The sequence below is a fragment of the Xenopus laevis genome, chromosome 6S (genome assembly GCF_017654675.1).
Source record: "Xenopus laevis strain J_2021 chromosome 6S, Xenopus_laevis_v10.1, whole genome shotgun sequence".
NCBI classification, from domain to species: Eukaryota; Metazoa; Chordata; class Amphibia; order Anura; family Pipidae; genus Xenopus; species Xenopus laevis.
Genome location: NC_054382.1, coordinates 115545333 through 115566177, shown reverse-complemented (window position 1 = coordinate 115566177; position 20845 = coordinate 115545333). Strand labels below are relative to the sequence as shown.

General features: G+C 42.3%; 1 protein-coding gene across 1 annotated transcript in view; it reads left to right on the top strand.

Moving 5' to 3' along the window:
• Positions 1 to 20845, top strand: part of laptm4b.S (lysosomal protein transmembrane 4 beta S homeolog) — a 64939-nt gene that overhangs the window by 10641 nt on the left and 33453 nt on the right. Inside the window, exon 2 of the mRNA XM_018223879.2 lies at positions 18757 to 18868. Within this exon, the coding sequence (XP_018079368.1) occupies positions 18757 to 18868 (112 nt within the window). The remainder of the gene's footprint in view (positions 1 to 18756; positions 18869 to 20845) is intronic.

The window sequence follows — 20845 nt, the reverse complement described above, 5'->3', positions numbered from 1 at the left end:
GGAATTTCCACTGGGAAAAATAAAACAAAATATAAACTTTATGTAAAACTGTATTTAGTAACTTTAAATGCAAATCACACAATATAGCTTTTACTCTAGCGAACCTGTGTGTACTATCAACCCCTGGCACAGTCTCTCAATGCCACAGTCCCACACCGGGTGGATAAATGTAGAATAAATCCGGTCAGTTTAATGTCCATTCCCCAAGAGCTCTTATGTCCCCAGGTAGCGCTACCTTATAACAAGACACAAACAGAAACATCATTAAAGAAAAAAAGTACCAACAGCAAAATATTCAGCATTCTGCCTGGTTGTTCTGCCAGGATTATGGTCTGTACGAATTATGATATTGTGGCTAGAGGTCTGCATGTTTAATGTAATATTCCTTCAAGTAAAAGAGATTTCTGTACTGTTTACTTTATGATGCCTCATACATCTTTATGCTGATGGTTGTTTGTGGGATGTGGATATTGGAAGGCCTGCAACAGCTGTATAATACTGTATAATTTATTTAATTAGAGTGGGGCCAATCTCTCCTTCAGAGCCCGGGACACCAACATCTTTTAAGGGCATATAAAGGCAAAAAAATAAAAATCCCATTTTTACTTTCTGAAAAAAGAAACCTATCTCTCTCTTTAGTTCAAAAATGTGTACCGTTTTTATAAGAAACCTGAAATTCTCCCTTCATTTACTGCTGTGGATAGGAATTGTCAGATGGTCCCTAACTGCTGAGCAGGGAAACAATCATACTTATGAACAGCAGGGGGAGCCCCCGCCTTACTTCCCAGCCATACAGAACTCAAGCAGCTTTGTTTATGATGATCCCTAAGCAGCCCAGACCACACTGAGCATGTGCACAGTCTTAGTCTTGCAAAGATGTTTAACAAAGTTACAAGATGGTGACCCCCTGTAGCCAACTTTGAAAGCATAAATTATTTGTTTGATTAGGCTTGTGGTGCAGTAAGTTCATGTTTATATTTAGTATACAAAATACAGCATTTCTAGCCTTATTCTATTTTAGACTTTACATGCCTTTTAAGACCACTTTTCTGGCTTTAGGGTTTGTACTTGATGGACTTTGTCTTTTTTTTTAAACCCAACTTATCCTTGTAACTATGTAACTCAAACCATGTTTAAAGACAAAGGTGCAGATAATACCACCAGTTAGGGCTATGGGTTGCCACCTTTGATATCCTGAATAAGGAAAAATAGTTCAGAAGTAGGAAATTGGGGTTTTTTTCAGAAAAGTGAGCAAACCTAATTAAGATTAGAGATGTCGCGAACTGTTCGCCGGCGAACTTGTTCGCGCGAACATCGGGTGTTCGCGCTCGCCGGAAGTTCGCGAACGTCGCGCGACGTTCGCCATTTTGGGTTCGCCATTGTTGGCGCTTTTTTTTGCCCTCTCACCCCAGACCAGCAGGTACATGGCAGCCAATCAGGAAGCTCTCCCCTGGACCACTCCCCTTCCCTATAAAAACCGAAGCCCTGCAGCGTTTTTTCACTCTGCCTGTGTGTGCTGAAGAGATAGTGTAGGGAGAGAGCTGCTGCCTGTTAGTGATTTCAGGGACAGTTGAAAGTTTGCTGGCTAGTAATCGTTTTGATACTGCTCTGTTATTGGAGGGACAGAAGTCTGCAGGGGTTTGAGGGACATTTAAGCTTAGGTAGCTTTGCTGGCTAGTAATCTACCTTCTACTGCAGTGCTCTGTATGTAGCTGCAGTGGGCAGCTGTCCTGCTTCTGATCTCATCTGCTGACTGCTGCAATAACAGTAGTCCTTGTAAGGACTGCTTTTATTTATTTTTTTGTTGTTTTACTACTACTACTACTACTACTATAAGAGCCCAGTGCTATTAGTCTAGCAGTGTTGGGGAGTGGGACTGGTGTGCTAATCTGCTGCTCCTAGTAGTTCAGCAGCACCAACTTTAATTTTTTTTTTTAATATTCATTTTTTTTTTATTTTACTTTTTTTTTATTTTACTACCGCTGTAGTAGTGTATAAGTTGACCTTTTAGGCATTATTTGCCCTGTAGGCATTATTTGCACACTGTTTTCTTCAACCCGCCATCTAGCTGTGTGACCTTGTTCACATTCTGTCTAAATATCCATAATATTACCGTCTCCAGAAAAAACACCGGAGTGACTTTTTTCAAGCAGCCATAATATATTTTACGTAATCCGTATCCACCGCTGTAGTAGTGTATACGTTGACCTTGTAGGCATTATTTGCACACTGTTTTCTTCAACCCGCCATCTAGCTGTGTGACCTTGTTCACATTCTGTCTAAATATCCATAATATTACCGTCTCCAGAAAAAACACCGGAGTGACTTTTTTCAAGCAGCATTCATATATTTTACGTAATCCGTATCCACCGCTGTAGTAGTGTATACGTTGACCTTGTAGGCATTATTTGCACAGTGTTTTCTTCAACCCGCCATCTAGCTGTGTGACCTTGTTCACATTTTGTCTAAATATTGATAATATTATCGTCTCTAGAAAAACCACTTGAGTTACTTTTTTTCAAGCAGCATTCATATATTTTACGTAATCCGTAACCACCGCTGTAGTAGTGTATACGTTGACCTTGTAGGCATTATTTGCACAGTGTTTTCTTCAACCCGCCATCTAGCTGTGTGACCTTGTTCACATTTTGTCTAAATATTGATAATATTATCGTCTCTAGAAAAACCACTTGAGTTACTTTTTTTCAAGCAGCATTCATATATTTTACGTAATCCGTATCCACCGCTGTAGTAGTGTATACGTTGACCTTGTAGGCATTATTTGCACACTGTTTTCTTCAACCCGCCATCTAGCTGTGTGACCTTGTTCACATTCTGTCTAAATATCCATAATATTACCGTCTCCAGAAAAAACACCGGAGTGACTTTTTTCAAGCAGCCATAATATATTTTACGTAATCCGTATCCACCGCTGTAGTAGTGTATACGTTGACCTTGTAGGCATTATTTGCACACTGTTTTCTTCAACCCGCCATCTAGCTGTGTGACCTTGTTCACATTCTGTCTAAATATCCATAATATTACCGTCTCCAGAAAAACACCGGAGTGACTTTTTTCAAGCAGCCATAATATATTTTACGTAATCCGTATCCACCGCTGTAGTAGTGTATACGTTGACCTTGTAGGCATTATTTGCACACTGTTTTCTTCAACCCGCCATCTAGCTGTGTGACCTTGTTCACATTCTGTCTAAATATCCATAATATTACCGTCTCCAGAAAAAACACCGGAGTGACTTTTTTCAAGCAGCCATAATATATTTTACGTAATCCGTATCCACCGCTGTAGTAGTGTATACGTTGACCTTGTAGGCATTATTTGCACACTGTTTTCTTCAACCCGCCATCTAGCTGTGTGAGCTTGTTCACATTTTGTCTAAATATTGATAATATTATCGTCTCTAGAAAAACCACTTGAGTTACTTTTTTTCAAGCAGCATTCATATATTTTACGTAATCCGTATCCACCGCTGTAGTAGTGTATACGTTGACCTTGTAGGCATTATTTGCACACTGTTTTCTTCAACCCGCCATCTAGCTGTGTGTATTATCGTTTCCAGAAAAACCAACTGAGTTTTTGTTGTTGTTGTTGTTTTTTTAAAAATAATGCCAGGCAAAGGCAGGCCGCCACGCAGAGGCCGTGCTAGGGGCCGTGCTGCTATGCAATCCTGTGGCCCTAGCAAATTGCTCAGTTTTAAAAAGCCAATGACCCTGAACTCCCAAAATGCTGAAGAGGTAGTTGACTGGCTTACACAGCACACCCCATCCTCTACCGTTTCTAACTTTACCACAACATCCTCCTCATCCTCCACTGCTATGGCCACCCCACGTAACACTTCCTCCACCACCGGTGCCCCTTCTTCACTGGGGTCAGAGGAGTTATTTTCCCATGAGTTTCTTGAACTGAGTAATGCGCAACCATTATTGCCAGAAGAAGATGAAGGAGATGAGGACCTTACACCAGATTTAATTCTGGCAGAGAACACGATAGAGATGGACATAATGAGTGAATGAGTGAGGAGGTCCCCGCTGCTGCTTCCTTCTGTGATGTGTCAGAAGAAATTGATGCATCTGAGGAGAATGATGATGAGGAGATTGATGTTTTGTGGGTGCCTAGTAGAAGAGAGCAAGAGGAGGGTAGTTCAGATGGAGAGACGGAGAGTCAGAGAGGCAGTAGGAGAATAAGACTTAGAAGAAGCAGGGAGGACAGCCCGCAGGGATCAGTAGGGCAACAACATGTATCGGCACCTGTGTTCAGCCGGCCAACGCACCCGCCATTGCCGCCAATGCCGCCAACTTCTACTGTTACCGCCAGATCGCACACTTCCAAAAAGTCAGCAGTGTGGGATTTTTTTAATGTGTGTGCCTCTGACAAAAGCATTGTAATTTGCAATGAGTGCAGTCAGAAACTGAGCCTTGGTAAGCCCAACAGCCACATAGGTACAACTTCTATGCGAAGGCACATGAGCGGCAAGCACAAAGCACTTTGGGAGCAACACCTCAAAGGCAACAGGCAAACTAAAAGCCACACTCCTTCTGGTCCAGCATCTTACTGCTCTACCTCTGCTCTCCTTGACCCGTCTGAACCACCCTCCACTCCGCCTTCCACCTTGACCACCTGTTCCCATTCCCAGTCATCTGCCACCAGCCAAGTTTCTGTGAAGGCCATGTTTGAGCGTAAGAAGCCAATGTCTGACTGTCACCCCCTTGCCCGGCGTCTGACAGCTGGCTTGTCTGCACTCTTAGCCCGCCAGCTTTTACCATACCAGCTGGTGGACTCTGAGGCCTTCCGCAAATTTGTAGCAATTGGGACACCGCAGTGGAAGGTACCCAGCCGCAATTTTTTTTCTAAAAAGGGAATACCACACCTGTACCAACATGTGCAGAGCCAAGTTACCGCATCTCTGTCACTTAGTGTTGGGCCAAAGGTCCATATGACTACTGACGCATGGTCCTCCAAGCATGGTCAGGGCAGGTATGTCACCTACACTGCCCACTGGGTGAACTTGGTAATGGCTGGGAAGCAGGGAATGGGTAGCTCAACAACAACAGTGGAGTTGGTGTCACCGCCACGGATTGCACGCGGTTCTGCCACCACCTCTACTCCTCCATTGCTCTCTACCTCGTCTTCTTCTTCTTCTTACTCTGCTGCTGGGTCCTCCTTCTCCTCCTCCACACCTGTGCACCCCCAGCTCCCCCTAGGCTATTCGACGTGCCAGGTACGCCGTTGTCACGCTGTCTTGGGGATGACGTGCCTGGAAAGCAAAAACCATACCGGATCTGTACTCCTGTCATCTCTGCAGTCACAGGCCGATCGGTGGCTGACCCCACACCAACTGCAGATCGGAAAAGTGGTGTGTGACAATGGAAGCAATCTGTTGGCAGCGTTGAGACTAGGCAATTTAACACATGTGCCCTGCATGGCACATGTGTTAAATTTAATAGTCCAACGTTTTGTCTCCAAGTACCCAGGATTCCAGGACGTTCTCACCCAGTCCAGAAAGGTGTCGGCCCATTTCAGACGTTCCTACACAGCCATGGCACGCCTTGCTGACATTCAGCAGCGCTACAACATGCCAGTCAGGCGTTTGATTTCTGACAGCCAGACTCGCTGGAATTCAACGCTCCTTATGTTGGAACGTCTGCTGCAACAACAAAGGGCCGTCAACGAGTACCTTTTTGAACTGGGTGGTAGGACTGGATCTGCACAGCTGGGGATTTTTTTCCCCCGTTACTGGGTGCTTATGCGCGATGCCTGCAGGCTCATGCGACCTTTTGAAGAGGTGACAAATATGGTCAGTCGCACCGAAGGCACCATCAGCGACCTAATACCCTTCGCTTTATTCCTGGAGCGTGCCGTGCGACGAGTGACAGATGAGGCTGTAGACCAGCGTGACGAGGAGCTGGAAGCGCACGATTTCTGGTCGGAATCACCAGAACGAACCCAGGCACCTGCTGCAACGCAGGGAGAGGTGCCAGAAGTGGAGTCAGAGGAGGAAGGTGGCTTTGTGGAGGAGGAGGAGGAGGACCAACAGGAGCAGGCTTCCCAGGGGGCTAGTGGTGACCTTTTGGGGACCCCTGGTCTTGTACGTGGCTGGGGGGAGGAGACCGTGGATGATGCAGTCCTTGATAATGAGGAAGCGGAGATGGATAGCTCTGCATCCAACCTTGTGAGAATGGGGTCTTTCATGCTGTCATGCCTGTTGAAGGACCCCCGTATCAAGAGGCTTAAGGAGAAGGACCTGTACTGGGTCGCAACGCTACTAGACCCTCGGTACAAGCATAAAGTGTCAGAAATGTTACCAACATACCACAAGTCTGAAAAGATGCGGCATTTACAAACCAGCCTGCAAAACATGTTGTACAATGCTTTTAAGGGTGATGTCACTTCAGGAACTCATCAACATTCCAGGGGCAGAGGTGCCAGTAATCCTGCCACGAGCACACCTGCAAGGACAAAGCCCTTTGGCCAGTCTGTAACGTCAGACATGCAAATGTTTTTCTGTCCAAGGCAGCGCCACAACCCTTCTGGATCCACCCTCAAAGAACGCCTCGACCGGCAGGTAGCGGACTACCTGGCATTAACTGCAGATATCGACACTCTGAGGAGCGATGAACCCCTGGACTACTGGGTGTGCAGGCTTGATCTGTGGCCAGAGCTGTCACAATTTGCCATGAACCTCTTGTCTTGCCCAGCCTCAAGTGTGCTCTCAGAAAGGACCTTCAGTGCAGCAGGAGGGATTGTAACTGAGAAGAGAACTCGCCTAGGTCACAAAAGTGTCGATTACCTGACCTTTATTAAAATGAATGAGGGGTGGATCTCGGAGGGTTACTGCACGCCGGAAGACTTGTTCTGACTTCTATGCAGCTGTCCTTCTCTTCAAGCCTCATGACTCCACACACAGCTGTCCTTTAGCGTCCTCCTCCTCCCTCCGCCACCGTTACAAACTAGGGTGCAAACCCTACTGGTTTAATTTTTTCTGGCCTCTGTGCTTCAGTGGCTGCAACCAAAAAAACTGGGCAAACAATGTCTACAAGGTCAACGTATGGCAAAAAATGACTATTTTCAGCATTTATATGGCATATTTTTTCTGGCAACTGTGCTTCAGTGGCTGCGTCCAAAAAATGCATATTTTCTGCATTTATATGGCATAATTTTTCTGGCCTCTGTGCTTCAGTGGCTGCGACCAAAAAAATTTATATTTTCAGCATTATATGGCATAATTTTTTCTGGCAACTGTGCTTCAGTGGCTGCGGACCAAAAAAATGCATATTTTCAGCATTTATATGGCATAATTTTTCTGGCCTCTGTGCTTCAGTGGCTGCAACCAAAAAAATTTATATTTTCAGCATTTATATGGCATAATTTTTCTGGCCTCTGTGCTTCAGTGGCTGCAACCAAAAAAATGCATATTTTCAGCATTTATATGGCATAATTTTTCTGGCAACTGTGCTTCAGTGGCTGCGACCAAAAAATGACTATTTTCAGCATTTATATGGCATATTTTTTCTGGCCTCTGTGCTTCAGTGGCTGCGGCCAAAAAAACTGGGCAAACAATGCCTACAAGGTCAACGACGTTGACCTTGTAGGCATTGTTTGCCCAGTTTTTTTGGCCGCAGCCACTGAAGCACAGAGGCCAGAAAAAATATGCCATATAAATGCTGAAAATAGTCATTTTTTGCCATACGTTGACTCAACGTATATGGCAAAAAATGACTATTTTCAGCATTTATATGGCATATTTTTTCTGGCAACTGTGCTTCAGTGGCTGCGACCAAAAAAACTGGGCAAACAATGCCTACAAGGTCAACGTATGGCAAAAAATGACTATTTTCAGCATTTATATGGCATATTTTTTCTGGCAACTGTGCTTCAGTGGCTGCAACCAAAAAAACTGGGCAAACAATGTCTACAAGGTCAACGTATGGCGAAAAATGACTATTTTCAGCATTTATATGGCATATTTTTTCTGGCAACTGTGCTTCAGTGGCTGCAACCAAAAAAACTGGGCAAACAATGTCTACAAGGTCAACGTATGGCGAAAAATGACTATTTTCAGCATTTATATGGCATATTTTTTATGGCAACTGTGCTTCAGTGGCTGCGTCCAAAAAAACTGGGCAAACAATGCCTACAAGGTCAACGTATGGCAGTTGTTTAAAGAGAACAGTAGATTACTAGCCAGCAAAGCTACCTAAGCTAAAATGTCCCTCAAATCCCTGCAGACTTCTGTCCCTCCAATACAGAGCAGTATCAAGCAGATTACTAGCCAGCAAACTTACTATCATCTGTCCCTGAAATCACTAACAGCTCTCCCCCTACACTATCTCTTCCAAGCACACACAGGCAGATTTTTCAGATACATTTTTGCCCTTGATCCCCCTCTGGCATGCCACTGTCCAGGTCGTTGCACCCTTTAAACAACTTTAAAATCATTTTTCTGGCCAGAAATGTCTTTTCTAGATGTTAAAGTTCGCCTTCCCATTGAAGTCTATGGGGTTCTCGAACCGTTCGCGAACCGCTCGCGTTTTTTTCCGACGTTCGCTACATCCCTAATTAAGATGTGTATTTGAAACCAAGTGAATCGGCGTGTGCCTTCCCTTTTTAAGTAAGACTAGAGAACTGCCATGTTTGAGAAGAACTTAGTTCAAATGTTATTAACTAGTAAATCCACAATTGGCTTTTTGTGTATTTCATTGTTTCTTTTTTCCAAATTTGTGGAGGCTTATTTCATTGAAATTATGTCAGTCCCCAAACTAATTTTGCAAATATGTAAATAAATAGGTCTTTTTGGGTACAGGTATCGGATCTGTTATCCAGAATGCTCGGGACCTGTGGTTTTCCAGGTAATGGATCTTTACGTAATTTGGATCTTCATACCTTAAAAGTCTACTAGAAATCATTTAAACATTAATTAAACCCAATAGGCTGGTTTTGCTTCCAATAAGGATTAATTATATCTCAGTCTGGATCAAGTACAATGTACTATTTTTCTTATTGCAGAGAAAAAGGAAATAACTTTTAAAAATCTAAATTATTTGGCTACACTTTTAACCTAAAACTTTCTCGATAAGGTTTCCGGATAATGGATCCCACACCTGTACTAGAAATGTGTTAAAGAATAATGTAAAATGAAGCCTACTGATACAATGGTTGTATTCTTATCTGTTTTGTACAAACCTTCCCTTTTCTAATTCCATCTCTAAGAGCCATTCTGTATGTTTTAGCTTCACTCCCTGACGGAGTTTTATGGCGTACAGTAACTTGCATTTCATTTTCCTAACAATTAAATGCTAGCCATAAATATTCCCTGCAGACGGCTCCTCACTGTCCTTGTTCTGTGCATGCATTAAACCATTTTTCATTAGCAATATGTAGGCTCTGGCTGAGATGCCTTTCCATTAGAGCAGCCTCACGCTATTTAATGTCGACCGCTCATTAACAAAGTGGAATAGCACTAAATCTGCTTTACTGCATTCTCTCTATCGGTCTGTTCCTGGCAAAAGAACTCATACTTGATGTATATCTGAACTGGGATAAATCTGTTTTGCGCAAGGATGAGGACATTATGCTGAATAATTCCTACTCTTGCTGGGAGACACTTTACAGGTAATTAGAAAGTCTCTGAGAATTCTCTCTCATAGTGAAAAGCTAAATACATCTCTATCAGGTCAAAAAGCCAGATATATATGTTTAATCATTTTCATGATTTATTTATGTGGCATAGCTGGTGTCCTGACTTCACATCTATGGCTTACCTGTGGGCTCTCTAGGTTCTTCTCATGTGCCAAGAACACACAGAAGTCCCCAATGTTGGTCCCTAACATTTTTAGCCATTTAAAGCTAAACAACTGGAAGTTTACCTACAAAGGCGAGATTTAAAAAAACCTCTTTCATGGTACTATACCCTGTTGTGGCAAGCCAATCCTGATCCACTGGCCAGGATAAAAGAAAAATGGCAGAATGACGTACCAGACCTCGAAGATGAAATGTGGGTAGATGCCTTAAAGCAAGTCCCAGATATTACAATGTCCGTTAGGGACAGGTTTATTCAAATTAAATTCATTAACCGAGCCTACCTAACACCAGGCTGGCCGAATTGTACCCCCAAGTATCAGATACATGTCCCAAATGGAATTTTGTGGTAGGCACCTTCCTTCATGTTTTTTGGGAATGCCCAGTCATTTAAGAATTTTGGTCTGCTATGTTAATGTATTTTAATGAGAGGCTGGCTCTCCTTAATAGTCAGTGCCCAAAGGTATGCTTACTTGGGGTGTTGTAAGATTTGGGTCTATCATCATACCAACGGTTATGCTATCTCCAGCTGTTGTTTTATGGGAAAAAAGCCATTCTGTTGACCTGGAAATCTACAACAGCTCAAGCATTCACCCTCTGGAAAAAACGAATTAATGATGTATTACCCAAACAAAACTTGGTTTACTTGTCAAGAGGATGGTCAGATAAGTTCAATGCAATATGGGACACGTAGTTGAATGCTCAATCCGTATAAATTGATATGACTCGCAATGGCTTAGTTAGCTATATACTCTTTCTATCTCTACTCTTCTCTCCTCGCTTTACCTAAATGTTGTAACAGCCTTGGAGAGCCAAATAAGTTCCTGGGGGTTGCTAAATAAGGATTGTGATTGACTATTTTGTAGCCGTATGTGTGCTGCCAGCATTCAGGAGGTGCTGGTTTAGTACTTAGGGTAGAACTACATGGGCGACTTTGGTGCGCTTCCGGCGGATCCGACGTGGTGCGCCAAAACGCAAAAATAAGGTAAGCAATACAAATGTCGGATCTTGTCACAGCGTTCATCCAACACGACTGTGACATGCAGCGTCTGCATCCAACAGTCGAGTCAGATGAACGATGCGGCACCATCCGACATTGCTATTGCTTATCTTACTTTCCTTCACATCCGATTTTACACCTGCGTTTTGGCGCAGCGCGTCGGATCAGCCGGGAATGCACCAAAGTCACCCATGTAGTTCTACCCTTATACTCCAAAACTTGACTCCAAAAATAATTTTCAAATTGTGCACCTGCTCTGAGAGCGATATCATGTGAGGAGGGGAGTCACAAGTTGGGGATCAATGCACGAGAGCAGTCCGACTGTGATACAATTCACCAGTAAAGCAGTGCTGTGGTATCGAGCATTGGAAATTTTCTTGACTGCATTGTGTAGGGCTGATAACGGAAGCCAGTTTTGACCACACCAACTTTAAATCACACACATGTTATCACAAGAAAAGTTATTAATGGTCGGTTTGCAATTTCAGCATTCTGATTGCTAGGGCCCAAATGACTCTAGCAACCATGTATTGATTCGAATTTGAGACTAGAATTTGAATATGAGAAGCCCGAATAGAAAGTCATAAAAAAATGAAAAAAATAAAGGCCAATTGAAAAGTTGCTTAGAATAAGCTATTCTATATACATACTAAAAGTTAACCACCCCTTTAAACACCGTGGGGACCCCCTAACAAGCATTTCCAAATGGTAACAACCCCCCACCAGTTTCACCTCCCACAAAGTGTTGCACAGGCAGAGTATGGCACACACGCAGGTCGGGTAGAGCAGGCACAGGCAGAGTAAGGTTGGAGGCATGGACAGGGCCACTCTAGGAGGAACAATATCAATATCAAAGCAACCAGACTTTAATGGAGGGCCACAGAATGGGGGGGCAGGGCGCAGGCCACCAATTGGATAGCACTGGTAGAGGATTAGATTATTTTTCTCCACTGAAGCTCCACCTGAACATTGATGACATTGTTAAAGGCCATCAAATGAGCCCCTGGTTATAGGCTTTTAAAGTCTGCCAAGATTTGAGGGCATATTCCCTAGCAGCAACATGTTGACAATGAATCACTAAAGCTGGCCATACTCTACCAGATCCACCCGTGTCAATCTTTGCCCAATTTGGCCACCCCCTGGGCATAATCAGGTCTGATTTGATCAAGTCATACAACTGAGCCTACAGTCGATTTGATTGAGTCATACAAATGAGCCTACAGTCCTATCAGAGGAGGGGAACCGATTCAATGCACATATATGATCCTCAATGAATGGCAAAATCAAACCTGCCTAAATGATATATGTCCAATTTATGGTCATATAATGGTCGGGTAGATCTGTCAGTGGGTTCCATACATGAGCCAATAAGCTGCAGACTATGTCTGTATGTTTCTCATGCGAAATATATTTTTCTGGTGGACTTTCTGAAAAAGGCGACATTTCTTTAGCTGAGCTGACCAGAATGGACAACCCTTTCTCCAGCAGCCTGTATGAAATAGGAAGCAGCTTCTTAGTGTAGCACACCTGTGGTGGGCCTGAGAAGTAGTGTAGGATGTGTGACTGGCTGACAGTGTACCCAAGATTCCCATAGGCTGCTGGCAACTCCCTGCAACTCCCAGTAGTGTGTAGTGGCCACTTTAAGCACCTTACCCTCAGGTGGGTGTCTCCTGGTGCAGAGATCAATCAGGATGAAAGTAACAGCAGTCCAGGTGAATTGCTTCACACAAATAACTTCTTTATTGCACAATGGCAGATAACATGGCTCACAGCAGTCAGGCTCTCCAAACTCCAAAACTCTCCAAATACAATCACATACCTCCCAATTGTCCCGTTTTAAAAGTGACAGTCCCGATTTTGAAAGCTCAACCCGCAGAAGTGTCTAGACTTTCTCTTTGATCTCCTGCACTGAACAGCCAGAAAAAGATACTAAGTTTCTAACTTAATTGGCTTTTGGCAGAGAGCCCAGGTGCACTAAGATACTTTTGTAAGAATTTAAGATTAGCAAATAAGTAAATGTAATAATTTAAGATAAGCAGGTCTCTTGGGGAAACTGTGACTTGCAGCTTAAAGGGCAATTCACCTCCATTAGCAAAACTGTAATAACACATAAACACCACAGAAATGTGTTCAAACTTTCATAACTTGCCAAATTCTGTACACAGTAATTAGGGAGTGTGGCCACAAAAATGGGCATGGTCAAAAAATTTGGTGCGCATAGCTCAGCAAATCTTTTTGTCCCTCTTTCTATTTCAAAAATGTTGGGAGGTATACAATCACAGCACATAGTGGAAAACCTTCACACTTTCTGATTTTGCCAGTAGATCCCTCTCAGGGGTAGTTCAGCCTGTCTTGGTGATTTTCTCCAGCACCAGGGATCCCACGGGGTATCTTGTGCCTTGGCACTTTTCTCACTCCGTCCTGACCTCACCAACTCGTATTCGTCGCTGGCGGCTTGATCACCACAAGGGTGCTAACCCAAAATATTCTTGTTGGAGCCAGAAAGCAGCTCATTAAATTACCAGCCACACAAGTTTCTAAAGATGAACCAGTGCTAAAAGCAGTTTGAGAATAGACAACACAAAATTATTTGTCTAATATAGTGTAGTAATTCCAAGGCTCTATGACACACCTTTATGTAAATTCACACTTATCAGGGCAAGTGCTCTTCTTCCTTCATCTTTTGGGTTTATATGCCCTTTAACCAATCTTTTTGAACAGTGACACCTTCTAGGGTTTGAGATTGGATACTTACAAACGTTTAAATAATCTGCAAGCCTTGATATATTTGATCTTTTCTCCAATATTCAGCCACCAGTAGCTCTGAAAGATGCATTCAAAATAGTATAAACCCCTTTCAATAAATCAATTTTTGTTCAAAATTACACTCACGTGTTTAACAGCTTAAAATCATATATGGAAAATCTGTGCAGTGTAAATATTCTGGACTTGCCGATGTCAAGTCAGTAGTGATTGGCGTTCTGACCACAGCGTGCAGTCCTCAGATGATGTCACAGCCTGACGCATTTCGTCTTCTGACTTCCTCAAAGGCTTGCAGATTTTTTAAACATTTCACAAACAGAAAAGTACTAGGAACTGGGATTTACAGCGCAGTGCCTCCACCTAGAGAACACTGAGGAGCACACCTCAGGGAACTTCCACTAGGACACATGAAACACACAGTTTGCAAATGAAACAGATATAAACGTTATATAAATAGTAGTGAAAGAACTTGGGCAATCTAATACACAATGCATTCCTTCACTGGGGACATGTGGGACACTACATAACTCACTATTAGGTACCTTACTGTTTCTTCAACACAGTCTTTTTATTATCAAAGTCTCAATCCTCTGGAAGGGGTAAATAACCACACAGTTCAAATAGAATGTCCCTTCCTCAGAGCTCTTATACCCCTGGTAGCACTACCTTTCCCCAAAGTACCTCTCCCTTTGGAACTTAGCAGCCGCTCCCATGTAGCAGGTAAATGCACAAGATCTGTCTTCAAGTTGGGGCCCCATGCTTGTACAGTGTCGGACTGGGACACCAGGGGTCCACCTAAAAACCTTTGGCCAGGGGCCCACCAATTAATCTTAGACCAGGGGCCCACTGTTATTACTATTTTTCTTCCTCTTGTCACTTAAACTCTATACTCCTATACATACATTCCTATTCTCTTTTCTATACATACTATACTCTATTTTTCCATCTATTTAGCCTTTTTGTTCTCATAGAAATATGGAATGATCATGAAATAGGCCAAATGTTTAGCAGCATGAGGGCCCACTGACACCTGGGCCCACCGGGACATTTCCTGGTATCCCGGTGGGCCAGTCCGACACTGCGCTTGTATACTTGCCAGTATCCTCCCTTGGGTGGCTCATTTACCAGGGTGCTCTCAGAGGCAGTCACACTGGAGAGTACAGGTGGTTCGGCAACAGGATCAATCTCACCAGTGGCACCTTTCTCCTTCTGAGTCTCTAGCAGCTTGGCAGGGAACAGGATGGGCTCTTTCTGTATTCCCACAGATCATCAGCTTGGACAGTTTCACAAGACTTGGTTTGGGCTAGATCTTTCACCACACAACCCCTGTTAAACTCTGTCAGAGACCCTGTACAAAAGGCTCCAAAGTCAGGCACACCCTCTCTCCCAAGGTTGCACTGGGTTGCCCAGCCAATCGGATGGCTTTCCAACCTGTAACTGGGCTTGATGAGGTCACAGACAGAAAAACAGGAGAAGAATTTCTCTGATCCCCTACATAAAGGAACTACAGATATCACGTGCGAAGTTTAGGAAAAATCTTTGCAAGGAGACACGTAGGATGCACTGACTGCCCAAGGGAGAAGGTTTTGTGGTCAGAGTTAACACAAGTGTAACTCTCTGCTTTAGTGCTAAGGGTTGTGATTGGAGTAAATCTATCTCATACCCCAGCCTCATTTGCACAGGACAGCACAATTATAATTTGCAATACTGTACAATACTGCAATTTTATTTCATTAAAACATCCATGCCTGTTATAAATGTATTTAAAGATTTCAGCTGTCAATCATATCTAGCCTTATGCATTGAGAGACGGGGCCGGCAATAACTTTCACTTTCCATCCTGCATTTCCTACATGTCACTGCATTCCTTACATCCCCTCCCTCCTCACAGTCTATAATTGTGTAGCCAATGACATGGCATGGGTATCAGGTCCACCTTCTGGGACATAAACACGATTTTGAGGTGATACAAAGCTTGTCTAAATAACCGTGTCCACACAATGGCTGCTGCCGGCGTGCTGTGATTTTGAATTCCAAGGCTGAAGGCAACAAAGCTTTAAATAATTTATTTAGTGTGAGTTAAGTTTATTTTGCTTGACAAGCACAATAGAAACACATTTGGAATCATTTCTTAGGGTGGCAGGTCCCCTTTATTGCATTCCTTTTGAATACCTCTATAGCTTTTCTTCCATACTGAGGATGAGACAATCTCTTACTTATAGTATTGTATTTTATAGGCAGGAGAAAGTGAAACCCTTATTATGCTGTGTTAAAGCAACGCCTCCTCTAGTTTCCAACATATTTAAACACACTGTAGTCTGTGAGATGATTTTAATTAGCAGCCTTTATCTAATTAGTCTGAGAAAAAAAACGTACAAGGCTCTCTTTCACTATTAAGCTCTGAAATTATTTATAGCTTAATTCTCAGAAACGTTAGACCATGGATATGTTTATCTTGTTTTATAATCTGAAAGCGGATTAATAACCAGGATTGAAAAGGTGACCTCTCTGGGTTGGGCTCCATGAATTTCTTTGGACTCTTGCCCAAACTGAGGTCATTCCACAGTAACTTTATTGGCAATGCCAGCCATTTGTGCAGCTTCAGACTTATGTTGCTTCTTAAATGAAGGTGAATAATGCCCCTTTAAGTCAAGGGGAACCTGTTATCAATGAAAATGCAGGATTAAAACCTGCTTAATGAGATGCAGGATAAAAGTGTTATAGAGTAGTGGCTGCAGTTATTTCCTGAATTGGTTCATGCGTTTGTCCTAGATTAATTTAATTATGGAATAAAGGATTTGTTGTTTTTGTTCTCATGTTACTACTTCCATTTCTCATCAGGTGTATATTCTATTTTCATTCTTTTTTCAGCAATCATTATAACCTTTAGGATAAATTGTATCAATATCTGGGGAATTGTCATCTTGAGAGGCGATGGGATCTATTTATTAAAGACTGATATCAGGGCTTGCCACAGTCCAATATCCATTATCAAGTCCATTATCAATTATTATTCTGCCACTCTGTAATCATTTAATTGGGATTTTTGGAGTATGTTTATCAGGGGGTGAAAGTCAGAGCTCTAATTTCGCTTGGGCTTGATAATGGATATTGAACGGTGGAGAGCTGTAATTTAATAAATATGCCCCTAGGAGTCTACAATGTGTTTGGATGATGACTGAATGTAGTGTCTTCTATATACAATAAAAACACACACTTTTTCTCTTCTGTGGAAAAGTCGTGCCTGTGGATGCACCCACACCTATGCATTGTGCCATATGGCTGGTATATGTCTGAAAAATGTAACTTAATTTCAGATTGGTGCTCCTCTAGAGGAAGGCATGAAGGAGTTATCAGAGACAAAAGGGGTCATTTATTAAGTGAAGGACAGGGCCCTGCATTTGGCAACAATGTAATCATGAGGGGTGAGGAGGGGCACATAGGTGTCTCCATACTACATCCTACATGTCCCCTAAATAGCACATCATGCAGACACAGAGCCTTGTTGTTTCCAAATGCCCCATGGGAGGCAGTTAGCACAGGGCTGCCTTGTTGCCTGAAGCCACTGCTCTCAGACCCCCAGACACAAGTGCTTTTACAATGATCAATAAGGGGTGCGATTTTGACTAAATGGCCCCTAAATCCCATAAGGCATATAAGGTGAAAGAGAGCTTTCCTGCAAATGCCAATTCTCTTCGGGTAAACCTCACAGATTCTTTGTTGGGTTTCTCAGTTTGTAATGACTCTTGTCCCTTGTCCCTTTTATGGCAAATCACCTCTTTTTCGAACCACTAATCTCCCCTAACTGCACTCCCGCTGGTTAGAATATAAATCGCCGGCGGGATGGCCCTCGGATCGCTTCGTTTTCCAAAGTCGTCCGAAGTTTCCTCGTGAGGCTATTTCGGGCGACTTTGGAAAACGAAATGCTCAGTGTGCTATTCCGCCGGCGATTTAGATTCTAGCCGGTGGGAAGGCACTTCGGGGAGATAAGTCACCAGAAGAAGAGGCGATTTGTCGCCGGGCGACTAATCTCCCTGAATCTCCACGTGTATCTCTGCCCTTAATATTGTAATGAATTTAGCATTATTTAAGGCTTAGACCAATCGTCATGATTAATCCTCATGTGATCAGCAATGCCCTCCAATATGTCATACTCCATTCATTCAAAGCCAACAACTGCATTGTCTGCCTTAAAGGACATTTATCATCTACAGATAACAATAAACATGCAAACACACTGCAGTGAATGCATCAACATGCTTTTCTCATGTAGGTTTTATTACGTGGTTTCTTCTCATTTTTGAGATATAAATGACCTTCATCCTCAACACAACATTTATTTTTCCTACTGCAAACAACTCATCCATGTTGTGCCTCATTTATGAACTGCAAATTGCAGACTTACAGCAAGACTATGTTGATTGAAGCTTTGTGTGAGTCTCTCTAGGTTTCCACTCATCACAAAAAATCATAAAAGCAGGTTAAAATTGTCTCTGGACTCTAGTGCGTGTGAATGTGATAGAGACCTTACATTGTAAGCTCCACTGGGGCAGGAACTGATGGGAATGATGTATCATCTCTATAATAAGCTGTGGATTATGCCATTGCTATATAAATGAAAGGATAATAATAACAAGGTGACCTTACCTGTAATAGAGAAGTATAATTCTCTTACTGACACTAAGGGGCAGATTCATTAAGGGTCGAATTTCGAAGTTAAAAATACTTCGAAATTCGACCCTCGAATTGAAATCCTTCGACTTCGAATATCGAAGTCGAAGGATTTAGCGCTAATCCTTCGAATCGAACGATTCGAAGGATTTTAATCCAACGATCGAAGGAAAATCCTTCGATCAAAAAAAGGTTAGCAAACCTATGGGGACCTTCCCCATAGGCTAACATTGACTTCGGTAGGTTTTACCTGCCGAAGTAGGGGGTCGAAGTTTTTTTTAAAGGGAAAGTACTTTGACTATCGAATGGTCGAATAGTCGAACGATTTTTACTTCGATTCGTTCGATTTCGTTCGAATTCGAACGAATTTAACCAATTCGATGGTCGAAGTACCAAAAAAATACTTCGAAATTCGAATTTTTTTCATTCGAATCCTTCACTCGAGCTTAGTGAATCGGCCCCTAAGCTATGAATTAACCCTGCACTCTTTCCCCTCTCTTTTATAGATAATAAATTCTGTGGTCCTTCTTATATTACTGAGTGCCCTGGCCGACCCTGATCTGTACCATCTTCCCAACAATGAACTAAGAAATGACTTTGACTTTATGGACGATGCTAGTAAGTATTAAGAAAAGGCAACAATGAACATTGCTCGCAGGTGTAAAACACAACGTTTCTGATCTTCACATGCATTGTAAGAAGATTTGTCTGCCTTAAGCTACTCTTTAAAGATAAGAGGATAATGTTCGATTAAATCCCACAATCTGTATCATTCTCATAGATAGCTTGTGGCAACCTCAAGCAATTCTCAATCTTTTCCACCAAAGCCTCCCATGCTCATCACAACCTCACCATAAATAGTGTTAAACACAGAACTCAGACATTTTGTGTATAAAGGTATGAGATCTGTTATCCGGAAACCCGTTATCCAGAACGCTGTGAATTATGCAAAAGTCATCTTGCATAGTCTTCATTATAATAAAATAATTGAACATTTTGAAATGTATTTCCCCTTTTTCTGTATTACTAAAACAGTAGCTTGTACTTGATGTCAACTATGATATAATTAATCCTTATTGGAGGCAAAACAATCCTATTGAATGAAATTAATGTTTAAATTATTTTTAGCAGACAAAGTATGAAAATCCAAATTACAGAAAGACAATTTATCCAGAAAATCCCACGTCCCAAGCATTCTGCATAATAGCTCCGACACATAGATGTGTTTTTCATTGCTTTTACACATGAAAATAAAATTTTGGACTCCCCATTCTAGTATAAAATATTAATTCATGACCCAAGTAAGTAAAGAAAAGGAATGCAGGTGCTTTAGACTAAGGCAACTGTAAATTCTCAAAAACCTGTCCATAAATTGGTCTGGGGCTCCTCCTAATTGCCACCAAACCCACTTAGTTGACCTGTGTGACTCACATGCACATAGAGTTCTGTATTTTGGCCCATTTCTAGTATCCTTCTTTTATTGTGGGCTCAGGAATAGTGATGGGCGAATTTATTCGCCAGGCTCAAATTCGCAGCGAATTTGCGCTATTCGCCGCCAGCGAATAAATTCGCCCGAAAAAATGCATCAAAAACGTCCGCCGGCGTCAAAAAACGGGCGCCGGCGTCAAAAACGAGATGCTGGCGCCAATTGGCGAATTTTCAGGCAAAGCGAAACTGCGCAAATTCGCCCATCACTACTCAAGATGCTGTTCACCATGATGCACTGCTGGATATTTTATTCCATATATTTCCATATACAGGTATGGGACCTGTTATCCAGAATGCTTGGGATCTGGAGTTTTCCAGATATCGGATCTTTCCGTAATTTGGGTCTTCATGCCTTAAGGTACAAGAGGGGGGTTGTGGGTGCACTCCTAAGGCCATATAAAAAATATTTAAATACAATAATCCATTCTAAATCTATACTCACACCTGTACTTATACTTATACTCACACACATACACACACAAGTGTGCACTTATATATACAACTTTACTTTTCCTTCATTATAGTCTCTTCACAATCACATTTTTTTTTTTTTTTAAATGGGCGTTGGTCTGGGCAGTCTCCCCTTCAAAAGCCGCATATGCAGGTGGCGGGGGAGGATCTAGTCCAGATTGAAACCAAGGTTTTAAATTTTGATCACAGGTAAACAGGTTAGGGACCGCCGTATGGGGTTTACCTTGACGTGGTATGGCGGCTTACCAATTTTATGATCATAACTTTGTAACAAAAAACCCTGTTTTTCTCTTTTTAGACAGGGGATTATTGTATTTAAATATGTTTTATATGGCCTTAGGAGTGCACCCACAACCCCTCTCTTGTACTCTTCATGCCTTAAGTCTACTAGAAATTCATTTAAACATTAAACCCAATAGGCTGGTTTTGTTTCCAATAAGGATTAATTGTATCTTAGTTGGGATCAAGTACAAGCTACTGGTTTATTATTACAGAGAAAAAAGAAGAAATTGTTTTTAAAAATGTGGATTATTTGGATAAAATGGAGTCTATGGGAGACAGCCATTCCGTAATTCGGATCTTTCTGGCTATCGGGTTTCCAGATACGGGATCCTATACCTGTATTTGCAATCAGTT